The 27,348-nt window shown below is 42.9% G+C and overlaps 1 protein-coding gene across 3 annotated transcripts in view; it reads right to left on the bottom strand.

Annotated features, from left to right (window-relative positions):
• Window positions 1-2,972: 2,972 nt before the first annotated feature.
• mtss1la (MTSS I-BAR domain containing 2a) overlaps window positions 2,973-27,348 on the bottom strand; it is a 36,264-nt gene continuing 11,888 nt past the window's right edge. Inside the window, exons 4-15 of one of the 3 annotated variants that reach the window (XM_015964950.3) lie at window positions 15,504-15,588; window positions 14,949-15,040; window positions 14,785-14,859; window positions 12,366-12,523; window positions 12,176-12,283; window positions 10,696-10,793; window positions 7,467-7,599; window positions 5,609-5,683; window positions 5,216-5,371; window positions 4,735-4,911; window positions 4,443-4,608; window positions 2,973-4,349 (exon numbers count right to left, since the gene is read on the bottom strand). In XM_015964950.3, coding sequence (XP_015820436.3) covers window positions 3,532-4,349; window positions 4,443-4,608; window positions 4,735-4,911; window positions 5,216-5,371; window positions 5,609-5,683; window positions 7,467-7,599; window positions 10,696-10,793; window positions 12,176-12,283; window positions 12,366-12,523; window positions 14,785-14,859; window positions 14,949-15,040; window positions 15,504-15,588 — 2,141 coding nt within the window. In that variant the 3' untranslated portion in view covers window positions 2,973-3,531. The remainder of the gene's footprint in view (window positions 4,350-4,442; window positions 4,609-4,734; window positions 4,912-5,215; window positions 5,372-5,608; window positions 5,684-7,466; window positions 7,600-10,695; window positions 10,794-12,175; window positions 12,284-12,365; window positions 12,524-14,784; window positions 14,860-14,948; window positions 15,041-15,503; window positions 15,589-27,348) is intronic. The other 2 variants (XM_015964952.3, XM_054733285.2) reach the window with 2 other exon arrangements.

Raw genomic sequence — 27,348 nt, 5'->3', positions numbered from 1 at the left:
GTAAGAAAAACACCAGGAAATGATGGAGAGGAGCATTAACAGGACCTGACACTGACATTGGTTCATAAGCGCTTTTTGTTGCACAGTCAGTAGCATCTTTTAAAGAAATCCCCAAAATGGATCATTCAGCTGATGCCAATGAGTTGCTGAGACAGGCAGGTTCATTAAAAAAAATGAAAAGACGATTAAAGTGAATGACTAAGCATGTGTTTCTCTGAAAGTGCAGTTTGTGGAAGCACCGTAACATCAGATGTGAACAGCAGCAGCCCTGGTTTTTATGTTTTCCTGCGTATACTGGCCCCCCCGGACCTTTTACCTCATCAAACCCTGAAGGCAAAAAGCAGCAAAAGGGGCTGGATAAATATAAAGACATCTCCCTCATGTATTAGGTACAGCAGCTAATTAGATTTGATCTGTGAACCCCTCAAGGCAGCCACTACCCAACATAAGCTGTGGAGACCATAGCCGGTTATTATTAGATGTACTAACTATGGAGCAGAGCACGCAACTTGAATTTTTATGAACTCAAATTTTAGCAAAGACCATTTAATAGCTGCTGAAAATGCAATAATAATAACAAGAAGAAGAAGAAGAAGCATAGCCGAGTGTCTCGTTAACCCTTTAACATAGAATATATAAATGCTTTCAATCAGTCTAATAGGAGAGACAACTGTTTTGAAGAAGAAAGAAAACTAACAAATACATTTTCATGATTAATGCATGGCTCCATGTTTTCCACACTTCAGAGCCCAGATCTAGTCTGAGGAGTGTTTTCATTCTGTTTACACAGCAATTAGTGGAGACTGGCTGAATTTGATTAACACACAAAGCGGTGATCCTTTTTATAAGATGTTTAAAGATTTCTTCCATCATTAAAACACACCAGAAATAACTTTTAACACAAATCGGCACTCCTCTTTCTCTAAATGCTTTTAGATGAGTTGCTGCTCTTTTCTAAGCCGTTTTGGCACAAATACATAATAAAACTCTCTGTCTTTCTCCGAGTTAATTATTTCATGAAGTCCTGCTATTAAGCATGTTTCCATTACTCGATCAGTTCAAAGCAACGAGCCGATCCAGCTGGGATATTTAGGAGGCCGGTGGGATGATCAGGGCTCCCTTTACGGGGAGAAAACACCAAAGGTGTCCTGCAGCAGAGAAGACAGCTGACTCTTTCACACAGGAGGTCCCGGAGCATCTTCGACGATGATGAGTTTGAAATTGGAAAACAAACTTTTAAAAATCCACCTAAACCTCTTTATCTACCCATAAAAACCTGCTTCGCTGTTCCTTCTTCACGCTCTGTCTCTAATTTGTCACACATCTTGTCTTAATTTCTGCCTTAATTCTTTGAGTACATTGTGTAGTCTTTATCAAGTGACCCCTTATTAAGAGTTTAAATTAATTTAATGCACAAACCTCATGGGGCATTTATTTCTAAATCAGGTTTTCAACAGGAAGAACCACAGGCCAACCTCACTTCTGCAAGAAAACCATAAATACAGTTGGCACCAAGTGTGTTTTAGATAACTGAAGCTCAATTTGGTGCTCCTTTAGAGGCGCTATCTTGCAAGATTTTGTTTTTCAGCTCTGATTACCTGGTCAGTGTGTCCTCAAGCTTGCGGAAGCTTGTTAATAAGAGCAATTTAAATCAGGTGTGATGGAGCAGAGAGACATTTAAAACATGTATGACAGCCGCCATGCAGAAGTAAAGGTGCTTTAAATCACCTGTCTCCAATCCTGGCTCTTGAGGGTGACTGTTCTGCATGTTTTAACCGGTTCCTTGCTCCAAAACACAGCATTTAAATGTCAGCAGCTTCTGAAAGTTTCATTTCCATGCAACAGTCAAACTAAAGCATGCATTAGGCACCAATCCTGGTCCTGGAGGGTCGCTATCCAGCACGTTTTAGTTTTAGCCCTGCTTCAACACATTTCATTTCAATCAGCAGGTGATTAGCAGGCTTTTGCAGAGCTTGGTGAGCTGCTGCACAGGTGATTTAATCACTGAATCAAGTGCGTTGGAGCAGAGAAACCACTAAAATCTGCCAGCCCTCCAGGACCAGGAATGAGAACCACTGCTCAAGATGTTTCTTCACAACAAGAATTGGATGCCATTGTTTTTGATGTTCAGCTGTTTCAGTGCAGCTGGTTTTAATTTAAAAGCTGAATTCTCTTCGGGATGCACAAAAGAGCTGCACGAGTCTATAATTCACCCGCTGATTCACATCGACGGGCAACTTGATTTGACTTTTAGTCAGAACAACTTGAGTGGAGCCCTGACGGAAATGAAATCTCCAGAAGCTGTTCAGATTTAGACCAGTTTGGTATGCATGTCCGGGGGATCTGTTGTTTTGTTAGCTTTTAAACACTACAAAGTCTTATTTTTTCATTATATATATATATATATATATATATAAAATCTTCTTTTAACAGCTGAACTTGGCATTCTTAAACTCTCCACTTCAGCTCATACTTGCTAAAGGGTCTCCAGCGCCCCCACTAGTCTGTTTAGAGTACTGCAGGTATGTAACTGTTCCTGCAGCCTTGACAAGAAAAACAAATAAATAAATGCATACATGGACACGTAGCTCACAGTTTAAAACAGCAGGGGAATTATCATTACTGTACAGGGTAAATATAAAATACTGCTAGATTAACTGCAGTATAAAATCCTGCATTAGAATAAAAGGCTCCTGAGGAAACTGAACTCTAATTAAACACATTTTCCAAAACTTGAGCGGAAAGATGCAGAACTCCAAAAGGCAAGGGGGAAATTCTGGGGCATATTTTACATTTAAATATACAGCAATTAATTCATGTTGCCTCTCAGAGCAATAACCGCTGCTCCACATTTCAGCTCCCACAAACACGCGCCGAGGCCATCACGGCACGGGTGGGGAATGTTCCGGTTTTCTTTTTTTTGTGTTTGTTAATGTGCAACATTGGATTTTCTGACAAAAACAATCGAGCCATTATACAGTAAAAAGCCTTTTTAATTGCAGAATATATAGACAGTACGGTACAGCAATATAAACACGGCATATTGCTTCTATTTTTACATGAAATTACACAGGTGCTGTCCAGCTCATGAAGCAGAACAGGAATACGGTGCTTGGACAGGAGCAGTATGGAAAAACAACAACAACAGGCTCGCAGAGCACTGCGCTGCTCACTTTCCACTACAAGGTGGCTGCAGCAACTGAGAAATGCACAGAAAAGTAATCATTTTAAGAACAATGACGCCCAGAGGAGCGGTGCTGATCACTGGGTTTACTGGGAGGAAGTGTGCTGAAACTAACTGGCCACACAGGTAAGAGAAGAACAGCCACAACGTCCACCAAACGGAACAAACAGAAGAATAAAAACAAAAAAAAAATGGATTACTTTGTACGCAGTACAGTTACTTGTTCCTGGACTGGACTTCAGGTTCGTCTTCGTGCCTCGCTTCATGTTAAACGAGCGCTCTTTTGTTTGATTAAGCATCCGTTTGTAAATAAGGACACCGCAGCTGCTTCCTGTCCTCGCTCTGGATTACCGAAGGATCCTGGGAGCTGATCTGTCATTGGTCAGTGTCTTGCGCAGCCTGACCCCTCGGCGAATGGTCACCAGCATGTCCACGTCCTCCCGTGTCACAGAGGACGGCTCCCGGAGCCCACTCTGAGCCGCGTCCCCTGATGTCGAGCTGGGGAAGGGAAACTGACCCTCGCCGAGGGCGTGCGCGCTGGCTGCCAGCTCTCCTATCTTCTCCACCAGGCTGTGACGGTTGGCAGCGAGCTGAGGGTCCTCATCTGAACCGTGGGCAGCCATGCCGGCGGCTTGGTGGGTGTAAATTGTCCTCTCCACCGCTCCTCCTCCCCCTCCCCCTCCAAAGCCCCATGTCGTGTCAGGGAGGCTCATCCTCTTTGGAGAGCCCCTTGTGTAGTCACTAGCAGATGGGTCATCACTATACACAAACTCCTCGCTGCCTTTACGATGCTGGGATGGGCTGCCATACCCGGGAGAGTCTGGCACTGTGGGGGTTTTGACTGGAACGATGGGGGGCCTGATGGGAATGGGGCCTGACGTGGAAGGTGTGCGTCTCACGCTGGTTTTGGAGGACGGCGTCCTGCGAATGGTGGCAGTCCCAGAGGAAATGGCTCCGGAGATGCTTCCTCCTGCACCGTTAGGGGTTCCCTGCAGGCTTTTACCCGCGGGAAGCCCTGCTGTGCTGGCAGGCCTTTTGGTTTGGATCATGCGGCGGTAGCTCTGAGCTATGTTACTGTGGCGTGGGATGGTGGACGACTTGTCAAAGTCCACCTGCCCCTCACTGTCGGCATCCCCGTTGAGAGAGAAGCACTCATAATCAGAACCTGGAAAGGACAGCGAGGCAGGATTTTTCATTTTTCATGCTGCACTTTCACGTTACGTGTAATCACCCCGAAGGAGCGTCTGAAGAGGGATACCTTGGGATGGGATGGTGTCCTCAGAGCAGGAAGGGGTGTTAGTCTGTGTGCTGTAGCCGCTGGAGTACTGCAGAGAGTCTCTGCTGCTCTTCTGCTGCTCCATACTCAAGCCTCGGGTCAGAACCATGGCTAAAGTACTGGCTGCTGGAGACAGGGGCTCTCCATGCTGAAACACAGAGTTATAGACATGCAGGTCACACATATCAGCACACATTTAAGCAGCAATTCACCTCTCTTGAGTCCTTGTGGCACGTGAATCCATTTACATTTTTACACCTTGGAGACATCTTACCTTGGCTGTAATCGTTCCTGGGCCACTTCTCACTCGGTGCAGATCCCCTGGTTGCATCCCAGAGTACCCCTGCGGACTAGGCGGCGTCTCCATCTCTCTCATCTTTTCCACAGATTCCCTCCTGCGCTGCAGAGTGCTAGCCAGTGAAGCCTCACAGGGACTCAACTTGGCCCAGTCCTGCACAAGCAGATGGAAAAAAATCAGGGAATCTTCAAACTCCGCATCTCCGTTTGTCATCCAACCGTTGTCTTCTCAGTTAAGCACATTTGGCTCGTGATCCGGTTAGATGCATGTGCAGACATGTGCCGGCTAGGGGGGAGCATTTACTCTGGAGTTAGCACATCTTGGAAGGAAAAGCTGGGAAAACTGAGCTTGATGGGCAATGGCAAAATGGTGCTTGTGAAGTTAGCAGCAATAAAACACACACAAAAAGCAAAGAAGCAACAAAGTGAATAAATTAAAAGTGCAAACAAAAACGAACCTTCCAGCTAGGAACCTTTGATGTGGGTGAAGGGTTGTTGGATCCAGGTGAGTGGGTAAATGTGGGGGACGCGGGGACTATGACAGATAGAGGCCTGATGGTGCCAGTGTGAGAGAAAGCAGCGCGGAAGGTACCGAAGGAGGAGCATGAGCCATACTGCGGAATGGACAGACAAGTCTGAGTCAGAGCGCTCAACAATCCATGAGAGGTCCACGTCAAACTGCACCACGGCTGTCATCAGCAGCCAGCGGGCTTTTTTTAAGCCACGGATAACAATGAGGGGAAATGCGTGCATGAGTTTATGTCTGAAAGTGTGTGTGCGTGCGTGTGTGTGTGTGTGTGTGTGTGTTCAGCAAGGCAAGTAGGCTGGTAGGAGATGCATGCAGTACTAACCGCTGTAGGAGAGTTGCACTCGCTGACAGACTGGCAGGTTTCTGAAGCCTCAGAGGAGGCTGAGCTCGTGGATTTCTGGGAAAGGGAAGATGAAGTAAAGAACAGTGTTGCAGGAGAAATAAGGAGACGGATGTAGGTGTGAGAAATGCATAGGAAGAGGAGGGGAGGGTGAAAAAATAAAAAGAGTGCTGATAAGCTTCAGATAGAGGGATTTTCTTCCCCCGCTCTTATTGGATCTATAGGCTGTAGCCTCAGAAATAAAGCAGCCCGTAAGATCATTCCTTCAGAAAAAGGAGCATTTCATCAGTGGATGTTCGGGTGTGCTGCTGAGAATGTTCACCACACCGGAATCTGTTCAGACCGTAAGAGTCTGAATAACTTTATCAGTCCAGTGGGACAGGACTTTCATATTTGCAGATGATGAGGCTCCGTTACAGCCAAAAGCTGGCTTTGATCGTCAAGTTGTCACTGAGATTTGGGATTTGTGACTGAAATACAAACATGGACAAAACAAAAAACCCCAGATTGGATAGACCCAATGGAAAGCCATTGTTGAAACGAGTGAATTATGTACTTTGACAAGAAAGTGTGCTACTGTCTGAGGGGTCTTGTAAAAGCCGGCAGCACAGGAGCTGCAACCAGAGGAGCGGCCAACGGAGACTGCAAACCAATGAAATACAAAACATCATCTGGTCAATCCTCGTTCTCTTTTAGAGGACCTCAGATTTGGAACGATCTACCTTCAGCAAAAAAAGCTGCTAACAAATTTTACAACTTTTTAACTCCCAGGTGAAACAAAAACCAACACCGATGTTTCTAATCAGCTAAACTAAGTCATCTACATTGATTGTGTGTGTGTGTGCGTGTGTGCGTGCGTGCGTGTGTGTGTGTGTGTGTGTGTGTGTGTGTGTGTGTGTGTGGTGACAAATGTAATAAATGCTGTTCAGACCGTAAGAGTCTGAATAACTTTATCAGTCCAGTGGGACAGGACTTTCATATTTGAAAATGATAAGGCTCTGTTACAGCCAAAAGCTGGCTTTGATTGCCAAGTTGTCACTGAGAGTTCTGATTGTAAATATGTTTTTATCCCCCCATCATATGCTGCTACAAACCCATATTCTATTACACAATACTTTAATCACTTTTGTGAATCGCCTGCACCGACGGCTTAATGACTTATTCACAAGGATGCAGTCATGTATTTAATTATTGAGATATGCGATTGTTTGTTTTGCACTATCCTACATGGTACTACTGTAGATCATTTTTTTAATGTATATATTGTATATCATATTTCTATTTCACCACTTCCTTTGTCTCTCCGACTGCTTTGAGCATGTACATGACACAAGAATTTCCCTCGGGATAAAGTTGTTCTTATTCTTATTATTCTTATTTGATTATCTCTAAAAGTCCAAACAAGCACTAGGTTTGCAAATTAGCCTCTGGCTAAAACCTCTGTACACAACAACGGTTGCATTTCCCTTACATGTAACATTGTATTTTATGTTGTCCTTGCACAATAAAGCTAAACTAAACTAAACTAAACTAAACTAAACTAGACTAAACTAAACTAAACTAAACTAAACTAAACTAAACTAAACTAGACTAAACTAAACTAAACTAAACTAAACTAAACTAAACTAAACTAGACTAAACTAAACTAAACTAAACTAAACTAGACTAAACTAGACTAAACTAAACTAAACTAAACTAGACTAAACTAAACTAAACTAAACTAAACTAAACTAAACTAAACTAAACTAGACTACTCTAGCAAGACCACTCTGCTCTCCGGTTTAACTGGAGAAGACGAGTCCCTGCTTCCCTCTACCAATAAAAACACATATATCTGTACCTGGCTGGTGATATCAGAGGGCATGGGTGAGGGAGGCTTGGAATGGGTGTTGGCGTCCTGGGAGACAAAGCCTGAGTCGTGGGAGGAGACGCTGCTGAGCCGATGTGCTCCTGCTGATGGCATCTGAAGCAGGCTGTTGGCACAAAATCACACCGATATACTACTGAGGATGCACAGCAAACAACACTATTATCAATATAGTCACACGTTTGTTTCTGTGACTTGTGAGGAATATAAAGGCTAAATGAAAAACTGACCACAAGTCTAAACAGAGTCGTTCTTCTAATTCTGGAACGTCGAAGAGTATTTAAACATTATCTCGTATTTGTTACGTTTTCTCCCTCGGATTAGGAGCTGTCTTTTGTCTCTGTTTTGTTGGCTGCTTTGTTTTTCTCACTCCGAGCCGCTTCCCTTTGTCACCCACACGTTTGGAAATGAGCAACTTGTGCATCTCACCTCCCCTCTGCTCTCCTCCTCCACATCTACTCCTTCCTGTTTCCCTCTGGAACAAATCAGCAGTTATCGTTTCGCATTAATCTTCATCCTCCAGGATGGGGCTTAAGGAGGAATGCCAAATTAAGCACGGCAAATTGAATAACTATTATTTATTTAAATCAAGGGAGCATCTTAACATCTATTTTCTCTCTCCTTGGTTAATCAGCTGGCTCTTCTACGCTGATGATGCTGCAGCTATACCTCTGCGACCACAAAGTTACAAAAACACTGATTATTTCTTTCCAGTGGCAGATGGAAGTGGGTGGGACATGCTGCGCTGCAAGTGAGCGCCCCATCATTGACAGCACGAGGATTTCAGGGAACTTGACGAGAGCTAAACTGAGACGACGAGACCGCTGGATCAAAACATCTCCACATCTGCAGCTTGGGCAGGATGTGTCCGTTTGCAGGTAAAATAATCCAGCGGGGGCAGCGTGACGCTTTCAGGAAAGTTCTGCTGGAAAACTTTGGGTCCTGCCATGTTTTCCCAACTTAAACATAAATGCTGACGAAACACGCCAGACTAATCTGCCTCTGCAGCAGACTCCCAGAGGCAGAGGTCTGGTTGAGTCAGGGTTGTTCGGCTTATTTCATAGTTTGGGTTTATTTTTATTTAGTCGGTCGTGATTTCAAAGTTTTCATTTGAGATATTTTCTTGTGTTTAGTTTAGTTTAACTTTTCAGGATCTCCGAACCATTCTGCTCACTCAGCAATCGCACCTTCCTGCATTTATAGTCCCTGGTTTCTCTCGTTCATGGTCAGATTCTACTGCTGCCTTCATTATTTACCTTCATGTTTTCTACGTTTCTGTTTTAAAGTATGTCTGTTGTGATGTTTTTATTAAATCTTTTGCTTTGACTGTTTCGCCCTTAAGGCCACATCTAATATCCATCTAAATATGCAGTTTTAAATCGAACTACAATCTAAAACAGGGACGTGCTTTTTTACCGAGATGCCGACATAACTCTTCATTGCTTTGGTATGTTCGTTCTGTGTAGCTGTGCTGCATTATTTGATTCTTTTCCGCACACGGTGTAATAAAGATTTGTTTTACCTTTTTATGCTGGCAAGCTCTGCAATGAAACGTACATAAGAGACATGGCGCCAACTCAACACCCAAAAAATAGAGCATAGGAAGGAGTGTGAGAAGGAAACAAGCTGAAGACACACAAGAGCAGCAAAACCAGAAGCACTAAGTACAGTAAAGAAATCAGCCTTAACAGACCGCAGCACAGGGGAAAATCCTTTAATGGACTGGGACAACGCACGGACCATAAACACAGAACAACAGAAATACAGAAAGTAGATTAAGGAAGGGATAGAAAAAGGGAAACGTGTATACACTGGACCGTTCACGGGACATTGTCATCGGCGAGGAGGGCGCGGACAGCAGAGGGCAACGTCGTTCTCTGCTGCATGGAGATAAACGGAGATGGAAGTGATGCCACAAACATCCGCGGTGCTCTGAGGAAGGCTACGGAGTTAGCTAAAACTCGTCAGCAAAAAAAAAAAAAAAAGTAAAAACAAATGTTTACGATGCTGTGTGCAGAAAATAATCAAATAATGGAAAACCTCTTAATTCCTGATACTAATATAAACCACTACCCTCATAAAAAAGGTTAAAAAAAACGAATTTTTTAAGTAACTAACATGACATTTCCTATTAAATTCATTTTAAACGGTGCTAAATATAACAACTTGAATGTATTTTAGGCCAGCTGCGCCAAATAAAAACTAAAATATTTCACATCAGATCTCTCCTGTTTTGACATTTTGAGTGAGAAGAGAAGAAGCTAAAGAGTTTGATGTATAAGAAGTGCACAATATGGAAATGTTGCATCAGAAAAAGAGCAAAAACTGATATCGATAATTTCTAATATTATGTTTAAATGCCAGTATCGGCTGATAGTTATGGAAGACTGGAAATACGCACAAATCTAATTAAACCTACATGATTTTTTAGCTGTTTCAGCGCTAAAACAGAATCTCTATGTTGTTTTGAAATCTACATTCATGATGTCATCTAAATCCAGGAAGCAAACTGTAAATTCACACATTCTCATTGGTTGGAATGGAAACATAAATCGACAATAAAAAGTGGATTTTGAGTTATTGCCACTAATTTCAGACAAGTTCAGATGAGAAGCCGGGCGATTTCCCTTCAGCTCAAGATCAAAAGTCGCTCTCTGAAGAAACGCTTTTCTCTTGACCTAGAACTGCAGGTTTATAAATAAACTGTTAAACTACCGTCGTTCACCTTAAGATTTTGTGGGTTTTGGTTCTTGTGTGGGCTCATTGCTTTTAGCCTGAGATGTTTGACAGCTTTCAGCCTAATCTGGCTGTAAGAAGCTTGAGAGTGACAAATCTGCCAGAAGCTAGAGTCGAGAAGCTCATAAAATAGCACAGGTGCTGCATGTCGACTGTCACAGGTAGTCAGGCACTTAGCAAAAAAATAATAATAATAAGTATGTCGCAGTTATTTTAATAAACGACCTTAAAAGTTTCATCGGTGTGATTTTTAGACAGAATGCTGCTAAGATCACATGTGTTTGTTTGTTCACAGCGGTGCGTCTTCAACATCATTACCAGCACATAGAACACACCCAGAAATAACATGAATACTAAAGCAGAGAGATGTTAGTCACAGCAGAACATTTTCATCTATTTTGGAAAAATGCCTGGGGTGGATTTTTTTTTATGCAGTGAACAAATATGATGTGTCTGTAGGATCTACCTGCACATGCTGCTCTTCCTGGAGTTGGTGCTGCTGGGGGATGAAGGAGGGGTCTGGTAGGACCAGCTGTAGTCGGAGCCTTTCAGGTCCCGAATTACCTGCAGAAAAATCACAGAAGACTGAACAAGAGATGGAAATGTGGAGCAGAAAGTGGTTATTTCTTATATTTCCCAGTATACTGTAATTTGTAGCAGACATTACTTAAGCCAGCAATTCACTGGGCTAGGCTTCTGTGTGTAAATGTGGGTTTTTCATGAAGCTGTTCAACAGCCGTCCTTAAAGAGCAAGTCACCCCCTACCAGAGTCTAACTCCACTCCCACTTCCTGTTTGAAAAACGCAACACATGCTGTTGCCTAGCAGACCGAGGGGGCGGAGCCGCTAACAAATACACACACAGACAGACTCACGACAGCATTGTGACATCATAATGTACCAGTTTACATCATAGCATACCTCTTAGCCAATAGCGGCGGCAGATTTCAATTCAAATAAAGTGCAGAGTTTTTACCTGACAACGGCACAACACTTGACAGTTTTAGGCAGAATATCTAAATTTGAACTAAGATGCACTGAAATGCCAAATTATTGACTACACATGTCTGCGGCACGATTAGACACTCGTTTCTTTGGTTTATCAGCAAAGAAAAGTTGATTTGGGGGTGACTTGCTCTTTAAGTTCCAGCGCCTTGTTGTCATCTTGCTTGATTTTTGGTAAAAACTTATTTCAGAAAAGTTTGCAAGACAAATTTGAAATATTTCAGCATTTAGAACAAACAGAGAATACTTCTTGGCTGCTTCTTTAATTAGTTGATCTTATTTGAGGAATGTGAAACAGCTTTAGAAAGGGTTGGAAACTAAATTGTATTTAAAATTCAGGTAGAGTGCTTAGAAACTGACGCTTGATTGTGACACTTTGTTCAAACTGACATGGCAATCTGCACTATTTTATTACAGTGACATCCTAATGCCCCTTTTGACCCAAACAGATTAGAAACTATGTACCAATTCAGCTTGTTTCCAACTGAAGGTTGTATAATTTTTCAGTTATTAAATGGTGGCAGAGGTGCTGGGTTACTGGCCTAAACACAGAAAACCCTTAACAATATTTTAGTATCTGGATAAAACATTTAACATTTAACTTGATCATTTTAGATGAGTCTTTTATTTATTTATTTATTTACTGTAATCTTTATTAATGAAATGATTTATTAAGGCAGGGGCTTGTCCAGAGAGTGGCCTAGAGTAGAACATGCCATCCTTAGAATCTGACTGGCCACTCCAGGTGCCACCCCACTGAATTCCCTTTAAATAGACTTTACATTGTCCAAACGTGAAAACAAAAGCATCCCATAGCCATCAGTGCCACCCATGCACAACAAAGTGCCCCACCTGGGCCACCTCATTTCAATACATCTGGACACGGCACTGCATTGAAGCCATCAAATGCATTGTAAGAACCCAGTTTTAGTACGCCAGTACCTGCTCACTGGCGGGTGGCAGCTTGTGCGGATCTTCAGTCAATACAGTCAGGTCATCAACGATGGCTTGTAAATGAGTAATTTCTCCCAGCATGGCAATTTCTACATTCTAGATGAAAAAAAATAAGAAAATTCAACATGTGACAGACAAAATATTTCAAATGTAGTTCCGAGGAGAACTGGTGGCTCACCACCACTGGCTGAAGTAAGTTGATGAATGTACAGTAGCGTCCTCTCTCCTCCAGAAGTGCTCTTCGTACAGCCTGCTTCTCCGTCTCCTCCATCAGCAGGTACAGGTCGCTGACGTCCTGCATGGCGCTGTCCAGCTGGGGGCGCAGGTTCCCCCGGCCTGCACAGGCGAATTTGAATGAGGGATTGATGGACAGGGAGAGAACAGACAAGATGGGAGTAAAGATAACAAGACAGAAGGAATGAAAACAATTTGAGAATCGAGGGGGAGGATGAGAATCACACAAGTGTCAAGGAGAGAGAGAGTAAAAGATGAGTTAATTAGAAAAAGTAATGATACGCCGTTTTGCACATAAGGTCAACGCACTGCTGGACTTCACACTCAAATGGTTCATGCACATGGGAACTGGAGGATGCTGGAACATGTCAAATAGTGATGATGTGCAGGCACGGAAATGGATGAGATCTGAAAAAACAACACTACTGTACAGAACGTTCAGTCACTGGAAAATGCAAACCTCGGTTACATGAAATGATAAACGAGTTAACCAAAGAAGGATGAGATGAAGATGATAAATGACTGCATGATTTCTACACAAAGACTGGAGGTCACGTGCATCTTAGCATTTTTAGCTAGCACCAAAGCCGTGTTGAATTTACAGTTACAAAGAGCAGAAACAGCTTATGACTGCAGGTCATGGTGTGTGAGTTTAGCTTTTTTTTTCAAGACTGAGACTAATATTCCACGAATTTTGCTGCTTCAGGGTTTTCAGATCGTTTTTAGACACGGGTAGGACTACAAGCTGTAAGTTTCACTGGCGTTCATTGACAACTACATTAAGTTGATGCAAAGAGTCGATTGTTGTAGTACTGGACCTTCTTCCACACAACTTTTCCAATTGACCATGTCACAATGTCAGTTAATGTCTTCATCTAATCCAGACAGATGGAGGCCCATTCTGCAAAATCAATTTAGATGTCTTGCACCCTGAGCCGCTGAGTTATCTCCATATGGAACAGTGTTCCATCATGCTGGAGAATACCTTGGATGGTTGGAAGGAGTTCCGCAGGGAGGATGATTAGGTACCATTATTTATTCACTGCTATGTTCTGAGGATGAACTGTGAGTGAGGTCAACCCACAGCAGTCAGATCCTGGCACTTGGAACAACATATCAATCTGGCTCTGATGGTTTTCTTGGAAAGAAGAAGTTTCTTCACTGCTCTTCTTGACACCAAGATATCCTCCTAAAGTCTTCCCTTTGCTGTGCGTGCAGAAGATTCACACCCGCCTGGACTTAGTCACCCTGAAGCGTTCTTCACAGACGCAGAGGAAATGTTTTACTGGTTCGTTTTCATGGCAAAGAGAGTCTTTGCAATTAATTGTACTTCATCTGACCACTCTTTTTTTTTCATATTTTAGAGACAATCAATATTTGTGTGATTCTCTAAATACAACTGAACATGCCATAAAATAAGATGAACACTGAGGACAGTTAAGGTTTAGCTACAGCAGCAGTTCAGCAATTTGGAAAATAAACTTAAAAGTCCATCTCTTATGTGCCCACTACACATGACGCCACCATCAGCAGCTGATGTGCATAGTTTAGCATATAGATGGAAGAAAACAGCGCTGAACGCATTTTCTCCTCTTTGGTTCTTGTGGAGATTAAAGTGAAAATTTGTTAGAAGGAAATGCTTGTAAGTGGATTTTACTACTTTTTAAAAATATGCAGGAAAAAGTAGTCTTTGTGCTTAGTTCAACTGAATAGCAGCTGGCAGCCAGTAATTTAGCTCCACACTGACAGGAGAGTCAGTCTTGTCTTGCAAATTTCATGTAAGGCTATATTCCTTAGGCGTGTCGTGGTATTTTATTATGTAACCAAAAATGCGAAGACAGCAGTGTTTTATCTGACTGGTGGATGGATCTAATGACGGTTTTGATGCCTGAAACTTGCAGGTGAGATTTATGTTCAGGAATTGCAGACATACCTAGAAGCTCTACAGCCAGGGCAAAAAAAGCCAGAAACAGAAGAGGGGGTGCAGTGAAAGGCAGGGATGGAGAGACAAAAGAATAGGCAGTGTTAGGTGCTTCAAACATCAGCACATTGCATGTCTATGACTGCCCGTATCGCTGGCGTGCTGCATGAATAGAGAAGGTTAATTAGCCAGAAGAAAGATTTAACACAAGCCCAGCGAGGGGAAAAAAATCCTTTTTTATTTTGGATTCAAAGTTTTCATTCTGGAAAGAATGTTTTAAACATAAACTTTCATTTGACAGATTTGAGGAATTTCACAGTCTATGCTCTAGGTGGTGCTAGTTCACTGTTAGACACCAGCACAGCCTAGCGACCCATGCACCGCAGACTTCAATAACATCATAAAAAATTCATTAAAAGAACACATCAGCGGCCTTTCTCACCTTTCCTTGCTTTCTTTTGGAGTTTTACTGTATCCAATGACTTCCTTTTGATTTCCTGACGAGACCTTTTATATTCTGCAGAACAAGTAAAAATAAAGAGGAAAATATTCTTTTCCATAACACCCAAAGCAGTAAAAGATTATTGTATTCTTCTGGTTGTTTACCTTTGGCATGGTCTTTGTCCAGCTGGTTAGCCGTCTTCTTCCATTCCTCTATCCTGTCTTGGAGTGGCGTAACCAAGCCTTCCACGAGGACACTACGGCAATAAGCAGGAACACGAGGAAAAGAATGAAGTGGATTTATTGACATAATAATAATAATAATAATAATAATAATAATAATACATTGTATTTCAAGCGCCTTTCAAGACTCTCAAGGTTACTTTACAAGCGCAGGTACATACAAGAAGAAAAAAAACAGCAATACAAATAAATGCATAAAATAATTAAGATTAAAAAAGGAGCTAAGACTAGATAAAAATGTAGGAATGGAGGATTTCGGTTGCTAGGCTAGAGGAGGATAGAAGAAGGAGTATAGTTATGGTGTATAAGCCAAGCGAAACATATGAGTTTTGAGTTGGGACTTAAAAGTCGAGAATGAGTGGATACTGCGGATGTCAGACGGGAGAGTGTTCCAGAGTTTAGGGGCTGGCATGGCTGAAACTCAAAGAAAAAAGTTGCAGAAGTAGGAGCTCAACAGAGGGGACGGATTATTCTTACTTGGTGAAGTGGCGTAATTTCGTCTCGATGCTGCGGTGTCTCATACACATTCTTGTGAGAGCTGAGCCGATGTCCCTGGTGGCGCCTTGGGAAGACAAAACAAAGACGGACTCTTATCTACTTTTCACAAGTTTAGCCACGGAAAAAAAATACTTTTACAACAAGATGATAAAATATATCAAAGTTAAGTCCCACGCTTGGTAGGATGAATTTCAAAATAAAAGTGGTTCCCAAAGTTGGACACAGGACCTAACAGTAGACCGTAACATAGGCCTACTTAGGTTTGTGGTCAACAGATGATTCCTAGAAATCTGAAAAACTATTCCTAAATTGACAATTTTCACAATAACTGATGTAAAACTAAATTTTATTCACAGACATGAATGTAACATACTATCAGTTGAAGAAGTTGTTTTATGTTAATATTTATTTAAAATTGTTTACTTTTAATAGAGATGGGTTAGGGTTAGCGATCAATATGCAGCATGATCTGCTTAAAGGCACACATGGCAGTTTAGCTTGCTTTTAGCACCCCCTAGTGTCCATTTAGTATAACCAAATGCTAAATGTATCTCCTTGCTGTGCGTTTATCTTCTTAACATGCTAATCTAACAGCTGGAATGTCTCCCCAGCCTTCAACAGTGTCTTCAGTAGCGATCCATCACTGAATAAGACATATTAGCTGTGTTCATGATGCAGAAAACATGCAGAAAACATGCTGGGAGCAGACTGCAGCACCAGGTATGTCAGCTTTATTTTTTCCAAGTCCAACAGATGGGACCGGCACTCTGAAGTTGCAAATGTGGTATTCTGGCAAGAAAGGGCGGCGGTGGTCTGAGTAACATTTCATTAACTTTGTAAAGGGTCATTTTAACACATATTGGCTCAAGAAAACTGTTTAAGAATATGACAAAGTTGCATACTATCCTTTTAATTTAAAAGGAAAAACAAAACTCTGATTTTCTGCTTCTTTTAGGTCATTGAATGCATCATTGTCTGTAATGTCCCCCAGCTTTTTGCACTATAATATTTTATTCTGAGTGATTTTTATTATTCAGGAAGACTGGATATTTTATTAGTTTTTCTTCTTTTTTTTAGTTTTTAAGTTATAATTTTGTAACAACTAGCATTTTAAACAGCTAATCCAAAATGGGAAGGATAAACATTTTATGTTTTCAGAAAGATAAAAATAAATCTGACACTTGGTAAATGGTAAATGGCCTGTATTTGATACAGCGCCTTCTAGAGTCCTAGAACCCCTCAAGGTGCTTTACAACACAATCAGTCATTCACCCATTCACACACACATTCACACACTGGTGGGGATGAGCTACAATGTAGCCACAGCTGCCCTGGGGCGCACTGACAGAGGCGAGGCTGCCGAGCACTGGCGCCACCAGTCCCTCCGACCACCATCAGCAGGCAACGTGGGTTAAGTGTCTTGCCCAAGGACACAACGACAGCGACAGACTTGTCCCATTCTGTGATTGTTCTATGTTGAGTTCTGAGTTTTACTTGCTAACGTTTCAACTAAATGTACCTACAGCCTGTTAATTATACATGGAGCTGAATTGATATCTGCCAAAATTGGTATCAGCAAGTATAAGAAGTAAAAATCACCATCAGCCCTGAAGACGAAATCAATTCATCCCCAATTCTTAGCATTGCTGGTATAGTTTGAGTCTTTTTATGTGTCAAATGCTAAAAAGACTGGGAATCGCTGATCTAAAGTGAACCTGTAGCCACAAGATGGACACTCTAACAGGAAGTGCAGGAAATGAATGCCACATTTAAATAAAGCAAATGAACTGGAGAACGAGATCCGCAGCTTCATTCTCCTCTTTCATTCTTTGCAAGCAATTATTTTATAGTTGACACTTGAAGACAAAGCAGGGTTCTTATAAAGTGTGAATGGTTTCTGTGCTTTTTCGCTCTGCACAAGTGTGATTAAATGGGGTCTAAGCCCCTAAAGCTCTGACTGAGTCGCTCTGATGGATCACAGGTTGGACTAATGTATGGTAGCACTGATCCTGTTGTAATCTGGGCCACATTGGGCTAATCTGAATGTCTCTGACCAAATACACACACACACACACACACACACACACACACACACACACACACACACACACACACACACACACACACACACACACACACACACACACACACACACACACACACACACACACACACACACACACACACACGAAGACAGGGCAAGTATCAGCAGCACATGGAGGCATCCACAACCGTGTTTATGTTTTTATGAGTGACGTTTGAAATTTGTGCGCCAAGGGTTGAATGTAGACAGGTGGTGTGATCTAACAACCCCCTCCCCACCCTTTCCGAAGTTCTCACCCCTTCTGTCCTGGAGGAAAAAGGAGGGAGCCCTGTAAGGGGATATCCCTCTATTCTTCCCTGTCTGCTCTGCCTTTCCTGTTCTCTCTGTTTCCTAAACACCATTCATGCCGAACAAGCAGCAAGTGAAAGAGACCACCGCTAAATACGCTACGAAAACAGGCGGGAGAAAATAAGAAGTGCACAGAACGCTCCTGATCGGTGTCCAGGGAGAGCAGTGCTCGATTCTAGATTTAAGTAAATGGCACAGCTGTTTATAAAAGAGACCCTCAGCAAAAGATGTCTCATTAGGACGTCTGTGGCGGACACATGTAAAATAACTTTACTTTGTTCTGTGTTGGGAAGAGGAAAGAAAAACCGTTCTGCTTTTCTAGGCGAGCGAGAAAGGAGGGTTCGAGGTGAAAGTTCCTCCAGCTGCATCACATGCACGCATCACACAGGAGCAGGAAGTGATTATAAAAACATGTGGAGCTCAAGTCGCTCACTGCAAGTTTTACCTCTAGTTCGTGCAAAAAGAAGCAAAGATGGTTTATGGATTTCTCCTCATAGAGAACAAGCTGGAGAAGCAGGACGAGGGAAGAATCGGAATTTCTGTTCTTTCAAACAGACCTTGCTTATGTCACTGTCAGCTGGAGAGTCCGCGCTCCTTTCCCTTCCACACCTGCCAGTTCCCCCCCCCCCCCCCCCCCCCCCCGCCTCTTCCTCTCTGTCTTCCACTCCCAAAAGGGGGATCAGCTGACAGCTACATCCTGGGAAGCTTCAGAGGCTTCCTGGCCATTTCCAAGAGCCTCGCTGGCCTCGACCGGATGAGCAGGGACACAGCGCTTCCCTCCCACTGCACCCTCTGTGGCTTCACATTGTGACAAGTGTGCACAGACAAGAGGAAGCTTTTGCCTCAATAAAAAAAACACTAAACATTTTCTCTTCCCTCATTTTCAACATTTTTGTTACTGATATAAGATAAAGATAAAGGCTTCCTCATGAGGTTTCGTTACCTTCTCCATTACTTCAGCAATTTTACGCTACTAAAGTAAACTTTGTAGACCTTAGAGGTTGGCTGCGGACATGTACGAAGTGTAGAAGTGACTATTAGCCAAGTGAGACCCTTGGGGCTTCAGACGAAGCTGCTGGAGCTGCTTGCAGACGTCTTCACAAGCACGAATGGAGCAGATGAGGATGGAGGAGGGCTGACGTGGATGTTCTGCTTTGACATTGACAAATGTGAGCAGCTGAAGGTGTAAATGAGAGACAATGGTGCTCAACAGGAAAACAACGCGTGTGCTGAAGCTTTTACCGTGATCATGGCGAAAAGATCAAGTCTCATGGTTGGTGGAAACTTCAAGCTCCAACAAAGTGGTTTCAGCGTTCGAGTGGTTCCACCCAGACCTCTGGTTCTGATTAACTCCGCTGACTTCTTAGGGTAGGAGGAGCATTTTAATGGGCCTGCTTTATAGGGGGTTATACTGCCAGGAGCTAAACTACAACAGGCCTCGGTCCTTGACGTCTCCAACATGGGAACTTAGTTTAACTACCTCTGCACTCTACTCGGCATCTAAAGTCTGGTGTTCAACTTGGGGTTCATTGGTGTTTAAACTACCCGGTCGGATGGAAGTTCTGCTGCTGCTGAGAGTTCGCTGACGCCTGAGCGTGTCCCATCTATCTCTGCTTTCTGTGGCAATAAAGGGGTGGAAGCAAAAGTACAGAATATCCCAGCTGTTGACATTTCCAGAAATATGAAGTCCCGTTTAATTTGCTTGGTTCTGTCCCGGCGCCGTCGCTAAGCTAAGGAAATTCCATCATCCAAGGAAGGGCAGTTATTCCCCGCGCTGGCACCTTGGTTTCAGAGCAGACTGCTGCTGGCACAGACAGATAAGCTCCTGTGCTTCACCCTCCCTCGCCCATTTTAAGGAAGGAATGCAAGAGTGTGAACTGGCAGGAGCACAGAGAAGGCCTCTGATGGATGAAAGGGGTTGTGGGATGAAATTGGAGGAAAGTGAAGGATGAAAGGACGTGCATACTGCCAGTGAGAAGAGAGTTTGGCCAGTGGAGAGGCAGAGGAAGTGTTGGACAGCTGCTGCAGGTGCAACAGGCACTGCCAAGACTGCATTTTCAACATTAAAGTCAACATAAATAATCAGAACCATGTAGATATAATCTAGTTTTACCATTCAAAGGTTTGCAAACTAAATATTTGTTTTTAATTTAGAGGAAAACGTCTAAGAGAATAAGAAAGAAATGCTTAGATTTGTTTTTTAGCATCATTTGTTCTTGTTTACTGTACTTCAGCAAAAGCACACAGATGCAAGTTATAATTTTAAAACCCTACAAACTGTCATAAATTCACATCATCAATAATTAGCTTCAAAGCACAGCTAGGGTTTTACTGGTGCTGCACAGTGGGGGTGGTCGGATTCATAAATAAAGCAGCATCCGTTGAGCCTGCTGGTTAGAGAGCAACACCCTCTGATCTAAACCCGAAGGGGCGGTGGATAAAACAACCACATGTGGACGTGGAGAGCTGCAAATCTAACTCATGCTAGTCAGACACGGGCAATGTGAGAAACTCTTCTAATTCAATCTTGGAATTCTGGACGACTCATCTCCGTCTGCTTCCAAAAATACAGCCAAAATATCTCTTTTGCACCCTCTGCCATGTCGTGTTTTTAGAACTAATCCTGATAATTATCAGCATCAACATATTAAATAATAATTGATGATTGCAGCAAAATACGAGCTATAAAAGAAGTTGACAAGTATTAACTAATGCACGAGGTGTATTTTTATTTCTTGAATTAATGAAAAGGTTACATTAGTTTATATGGAGGGGGAGGGATTTAAATATGTACTGCAGCCAGCCACTAGATGGTGCTATTTTCTCCTTGACCTCCACACCTTCATCTCCTCATGCTTAGACTACTGTAACTCTCTTTTCACGTGTCTGAGCAGAACCTCCCTGAACCATCTACAGGTGGTTCTGAATGCCTGTGCTCGGCTTCTGACCAAGTCCTCCAAACACACCCACATCACCCCGCTTCTCCTCCTGCTTCACTGGCTGCCAGTCAACTTCAGGGTTCATTTCAAGATCCTGGTTCTGGTCTATAGGGCCTTACATGGACAAGCACCATCTTACATTGGTGATCTTCTCAGTCCCTACACCCCCAGCAGGTCCCTGAGGTCCAGTGATCAAAGCCTACTGGTTGTGCAGCACCAGGCTAAAGACCAAAGGTGACAGATCATCTGCTGCTGTGGCCCCCAGACTCTGGAACTCTCTCCCCCTGAGCCTGAGATCAGTGGACTCAGTGGTCTCCTTTAAAAAGCAGCTGAAGACTCACTTGTTCAGGCTGGTTTTTGTATGACCTCCATCACCCTCTCCTTGTTCTGCTCTCCCCACCTATTCCACCTTCCTCAGGATCCACTGACTTCCCTCTTTCCTATTCACTCTCTCTCTTTCTTAACATTTTTAATCACAATTGTCTATTTTTTGCTCATTTTAAATATATTTTTAATCATTTTCTAAATTCTTTTTTATATTTTTACATTTTTTGTTTTTGTGAAGCGCCTCGTGATTTTTATGTTGAGAGGCGCTGTAGAAAAGATCTTTTCTTCTTTCTTCTTCTTCATCTTTTTTTTCTTTATCCATGTCCTATTTGTGTCTATAGATATCATATATGTCAATAGGCTATATGCACACAAATTACACCAAAATTATCTTTTTTTTTTTTTGGTCTGATTTTTTGTTGTTTTGTCGTCTAATAAAATCAAAACAGCAGCAGCAATTTTTCCTCCTCTTGGCCTGTTTAAAACTTAACTGAATAAAAGATTAGATGTTTGAGCTCACTCTCTATGGGGTTGTCAGAATTTCTCCAAAGTAATTATTGACCCTTTGAAGGCAAAATGATAAATACATCATCTTATCATATTTGGATTTGACCCGAAAAACTGCTGGCTTCATTATTTTCCACAGTTTTTCCATGCAAGTGTGTTTCTAGAAGCATCTACAGCTGCACAAATAAATACTGAGTTCTTGTAATGTTTCTGAGTGGAATAGAAAAGCTAAAATTGCATTCGTTTGAGGTTGTAGAATTTTAATGATCATTTAAATTGCTAAATGGTTGCAGGTTCGATCCCGGCTCCGAACAGAAAATGCTGCTGTTGTGTCCTTGGGCAAGACACTTTACCCGCCTTCCCTGCTGGTGGCGGTCGGAGGCCCCGATGGTGCCAGTGTATGGTAGCTTCGCTTCCGTCAGTGCGTCCCAGGGTAGCATGTGAATGTGTGTGTGCATGGGTGAATGGCTGGCTGTGCTGTAAAGCGCCTTGGAGGGTTGTAGAACCCTAGAAGATGGTATATCAAATAGAGACCATTTACTGTTTGCATGTTTGACCAATCACTGACCGAATTCATCACAGCTTTTTTCCAGGAGCATCTTTAGTTTTAAAGGTGTGGTTTACTCAATATTTTTCCCATAGTCTCTAAGAAAATAATGCCTTGTAAGTCATACAGCACCATTTCCAGGAACTAGAAGGTAACCCACATCAAAGCTGAGATTCAGATGGATTTGGCCTCTTATTTCCTGATATTTGGACATCTCACCTCCGATTGGCTAACAGCAACACGACTACCACTAACTCTGCTCTGCAGCGTTGATGTTTTATCTCCACAAATAACTCAAGCCTGGAGGAGTTATGCTGTGTGGTGGAACTGCTAATGCTAACAGTTAGCTTATACTAGTCTTGGGACCACATAGGCCAATGCGTGCTTGCGAACTATGGACTCTCGTCTCGTACATGGACTGCTTGTCCGGAACCTCGTGCCCCATGAACTGAACTGTATGGCCGGCGGACATCGGCCCTTTTATCCACTCATGGAGTCAACTGCCCGCCGGCCTCCCTCCTTCCACACTGCTACCTGCATGGACGACGACACCCCTGGTAGAATGTCCGCAATCAGACTTAGTTGTGTGCCACCTGCGTGGGTGGCTCCTCCTCGTTATGTGCGTGGGGACTATCCAGTTTCCTATCCCCTCTTGTTCTTTTGCCTGACCAGGATCCAAGACCAAGACAAAGACCAAAGACGACCAACGTTCCTGAGGAACGAACCCATCTGTGCTTCCGACGATCGAGCTCTGGCGCGATCCCTGAAACCAAAAGGGGGAATGTTGGGGTCCTGCCCTCATGAGAAAATTACTACGCAGTATTTTCTCCAAAGGACTGTGCCATCTACGCCCTGAAGCGTAGACAATAAAGCAAGTTAATATCAGCGCCAGCAGGGACTCCGTGTCCCATGATCCTCTGCAGCCGGCAGCAGCTTGATGACGTCATCAAGTGACGCCAAGTCTGACACGCTCCAGGTGGATACCGACCCCTACAGAGACCACCCGCTGGACGAGTCTATAAAGCCGAGGCGAGGTGTAAGGAGACCCCCCCCCCCCCCCGCCGCCTCTGCTCATACCGCTCCGGACAGCGCGTGCATACGGCCTAGCGGCTGAGATCAACAGAACCACGCCATCTGATCTGCTCAGCCCGGACACAGAGGGACGCCTTGTGTTCGTTCATGCAAGATTTTTTCCTTTTTTAAATCTCTTTCTTTCTCTCCCGCTTCTCTAATAGTCCAACACAAGCGGTCGACCACGTGGCTGCTTTAAATTAACAGACGGACTCTCTCTTCCGTACCAAAAACGCCAACGGATCATCTCAGAGTAAGCTCTGTTTCTTTCATTGTTTAATATCTAAGTTTGTTTATGCTGTGGCCAGGCTGACAGACTGTTCAGATATGTGATTTGCTTTTATGACTGATCTGTTGTTGTTTTTTTTTTTTTTTTTTTTATCTTTGTGAAGCGATTTGAAGTGTTTTGATTAAGTTTACTGTGAACGTTTGCTCACACACAGTTCGATCCTTTGGTCAGCCAAACAAAGGATCCGCCATTTTGTTTCAAAACTCCCTCCAGTTTGGTAGTCAGCCTATCGCTGCCTGATTACATCATCAAGCAGCCTCACTATTGCTGGATTACATCATCATCTCACCCCACCGGTCTGATTAGGTTGTTACTTCACATTATCATTCCATGGTTTCATTGCTTGTTGTTTGTTTGATAAAATCAGTTGGTTGATATTGATTTGCTTGCGCTTTGAAGGAGCTATGGTGATTGTATTAGTCAATAAATGTTATTGCCAATTAAGTTTTGTCTCAAATGAATTTGTCTGTGTGGATAGAATATGACCGCTGCTCGTTAAAAGAATTTTACGAACTTTAGACAGATTGATAGAGGTTTGGATTCCTTTTTCCCCTATTAAAGAGGTGGTGCCCCGAGGTATATCCACGGATATCCTAATTACGTAATAAATCGGTAAATATTTCCATATTTACGAATTTTATTGATGAATCCAAAGAGTAAGTAAATCTTACACATTATTTGTTGGCTAATAACCACAACACTAGTCAAGATGTTCTCTGCTGTTTCCTGGACATTAAAACAGCCTTCCCCGTCGTGAGTCAAGATGGGTGAGTCTATGACTGCAAAGTGACAGTGTGATGTAGATCTGTCATGCTTTTCAAATCCTAGCATTTCACCATCTATTTTCTATCAAAAGCTAATGCAGGAGACCATTTCCATGCTCAGCCTGCATGACAACCACAGAGTGACCGATTATGATCAGAAAGATTTTAAAATGTTTTTTCTGTGTTTCACACCTTTAAGCACTTTCAAAATCTGGAATGCTGAAATTCAAACATTATTTCAGGATTTTAAACACCTCTAAACCCCACTAATAACACAGAAAACTGAATTTAATTGTATACGTAGTCTGACAAAATGTTTTAAAAGAAGACAATAATACTAAATGAACATGTCATTTATGTCTACAGCACAAATCAGAGCCTATGAGCTCCTTCTTTACTAAATGAGGAATGCCTCTCATCATGACAGTACAACTAAAAGGCACAGGAAATGGCCTTGAGATCACATACACACACACACACACACACACACACACACACACACACACACACACACACACACACATACACACACATCCCATTGTTGCCTGGCCAGACAGCGAGTTTAACCTCACAGTCAGAGACACCCACAGACAGCCCCTGGTGTATCCTGGTGTTCTGGTGTGCATTAGGACATGACTCAACAGGAGAAGAACAAGTGATGTTTCCCTGCTGGAGGAGCTTCCTGTTCAGGGACATAAACGCTGCTAAAAATACTCATTACCCTTTGTCCAGATGTGCTTTTCCCTGCAGACAGAAAAAAAGGGATGAAGAGAGAAAAGAAAAAAACAAGCAAATGGAAGGAGCTTGTCTCCGTGTCGTCATGCCTTCTGGGGATATTTAAATTTGAAGCTAATGGAGCTGATAAATCTTTGAGTCAGGAAGAACTTGATGATGTTTAAAGAAGCCGTGAGCTCGTTCAGTCAGATGACTCAAGGTTCTGCTGCTTTACAACCCATGCAACGGTCCCTGCCTCAGCTAAAAACGCTGCTTATGTGCAAACAGCCCTGCGAACAGTGCTGACAAGCACATACTTGAAGTCATTTAATTAAGTCTGCTTCAGTCTTTAGCATCTTAGCATTAAAGTCATCTGGGTGATAATTGTAATCATCCTCTACTAATGTATTGATCTTGAGGTTTTCAAATTAAAGCGTCACGTTTATATAGTCTCTGTGTATTTGGCTAATGTGAATATGCTAGTAGCCTTTATTTTCAGGTCTCAGTAGTCAGTGTTCCTCCTGCTTCCTCCACGAGGCTTTTTCCCCCTCCACTCTTGTTCCTCCGTTAACTCAGAGGACATAGCTGAACACGGCATTCCCCTCAAATCTCATGTTTGTCCTCCTAGCTCCATATGAAAGTTATGCAAAAACCAAAAGATTTTTTTTTCTTTCTGGTTATTATTTTCCCTCTTTTTATCTGCTCTTCCCATCACTTCAGCAGCAACTTCCCTTTCTTATGTGAAAACATCATAATAGCTGGAAAACATTCCACTGGAGGAGACCACATTCAGTTTCTGATGTCTGAGTGAGTCATGAAAGACTGCGTAGGAGGCTGTGAAGGCAGGTGAGGTGGACGCAGGAGGGAAAATAAAAAGCTTTTGTCAATACTCCAAGTGGCCTTACGGTAGGTGGTCATTAAAGATCTGAAGGGCAGGCAAACAATTACCAGAATGACACAACAATCCATAACGCATCAACTAATGCATCTGTCTGTGCGATCTTACGAAGATAAGCTTTTTTTCTGATTTCAACCCATAGGTCCAGACTCCTAATCGCTGTTTCTGGTGCACAGATAACAATGTAGGCTTGCATCTGGACAGGGAAGTGTGATGGATGTCAGTTCTGATCACACACTTGTTATTTGACATGTTTGTACAAATAGCCGGACTACCGGGACAGCAGAGACAACAGTAATCCCTGATCTTGCTCAGCACTGGGCTACGACCACATCTCATCCCTGCCAGTGTCCAGATGGCGTACACGGATATCCGCTCCATCTGCCAGCCCAGAGACGTACAGTGGCCAAGCAGATTACCGCTTCCCTGACACACTGATCTACAAGCATACCTCCACTCTGTAAGTACTGGGAAATACGAGGTGAAAAGTCAGAGGCAAACCAGAGATCCCAGCTGAATGTAGGTCACCGTGACATTGTGCATACCCCACTGATCGTTGGAAAGATCACGTACAGACAGAAAGGTGTCACTAGCAAAACTTGGAGTGCGTGTCAATCTAGTGAATGATCCCAGAGTGTGAATTTTTAAAGCTGGGTTGACTGATGAGAAAAGCAAGTGAAGGCCCTCTTTGTCTGTGTGTCACAGAGTGGGGTTAAGAGGATTACCGCGACGCCTCTGCCTACCCTGGATACCCAGCGCTGTGGAAATCCCACAGCAACCGACCACAGCCCACAATCCAGGTCAGCTCACTCTCAGAAAAAAATGCAGCGCTTGTATGTCATCCAATCACCATCTCCAATCATCGTCATCCAATCGCAAACTATTAGGTCTTAGATCATCACGCTCTTTGATGTTGATTTAAATAGAAAATAATGACCAAAAACGCAAAAAAAAGAGAGAATTCTAAAATCAAAGTGTTATCAGAGCCAAGAACACAGTCCAGTCCACTTAAATTCCTCCCACAGCATTTAATGAGTAAACGAAAAAGGGTCCAGGCATCAGACCAAAATCCATCAGACTGGCTGGTCTAATAATAAAACAATCTGAAGAGCTGCAGGGCCTCAAACTCAGTCACAGAAAAGATGAGTGCTGAAACATGAAGCTTTTTACACTTTAGATTCCAAACACATCCAGCTAATACAGATTTGCGGCTGGCAAACCTTTATTGAACCCAGATGCAAGACTAGTTCACAGAGGCAGACGTGCTTTCAGACATGGATCTTTCCACGCAGCAGCGCAGAGAAACAGATCTGTCAAAGTCAGGGCCAAAAAGCGCCTGGCAGCCAGCTCTTACAGCTGCTTCGTAAAACGCAGAC

Source organism: Nothobranchius furzeri, chromosome 4, assembly GCF_043380555.1.
Source record: "Nothobranchius furzeri strain GRZ-AD chromosome 4, NfurGRZ-RIMD1, whole genome shotgun sequence".
Classification (NCBI taxonomy): Eukaryota; Metazoa; Chordata; class Actinopteri; order Cyprinodontiformes; family Nothobranchiidae; genus Nothobranchius; species Nothobranchius furzeri.
Note: the sequence above shows the minus strand (reverse complement) of the source record. Positions and strands in the feature narration are given on the sequence as shown.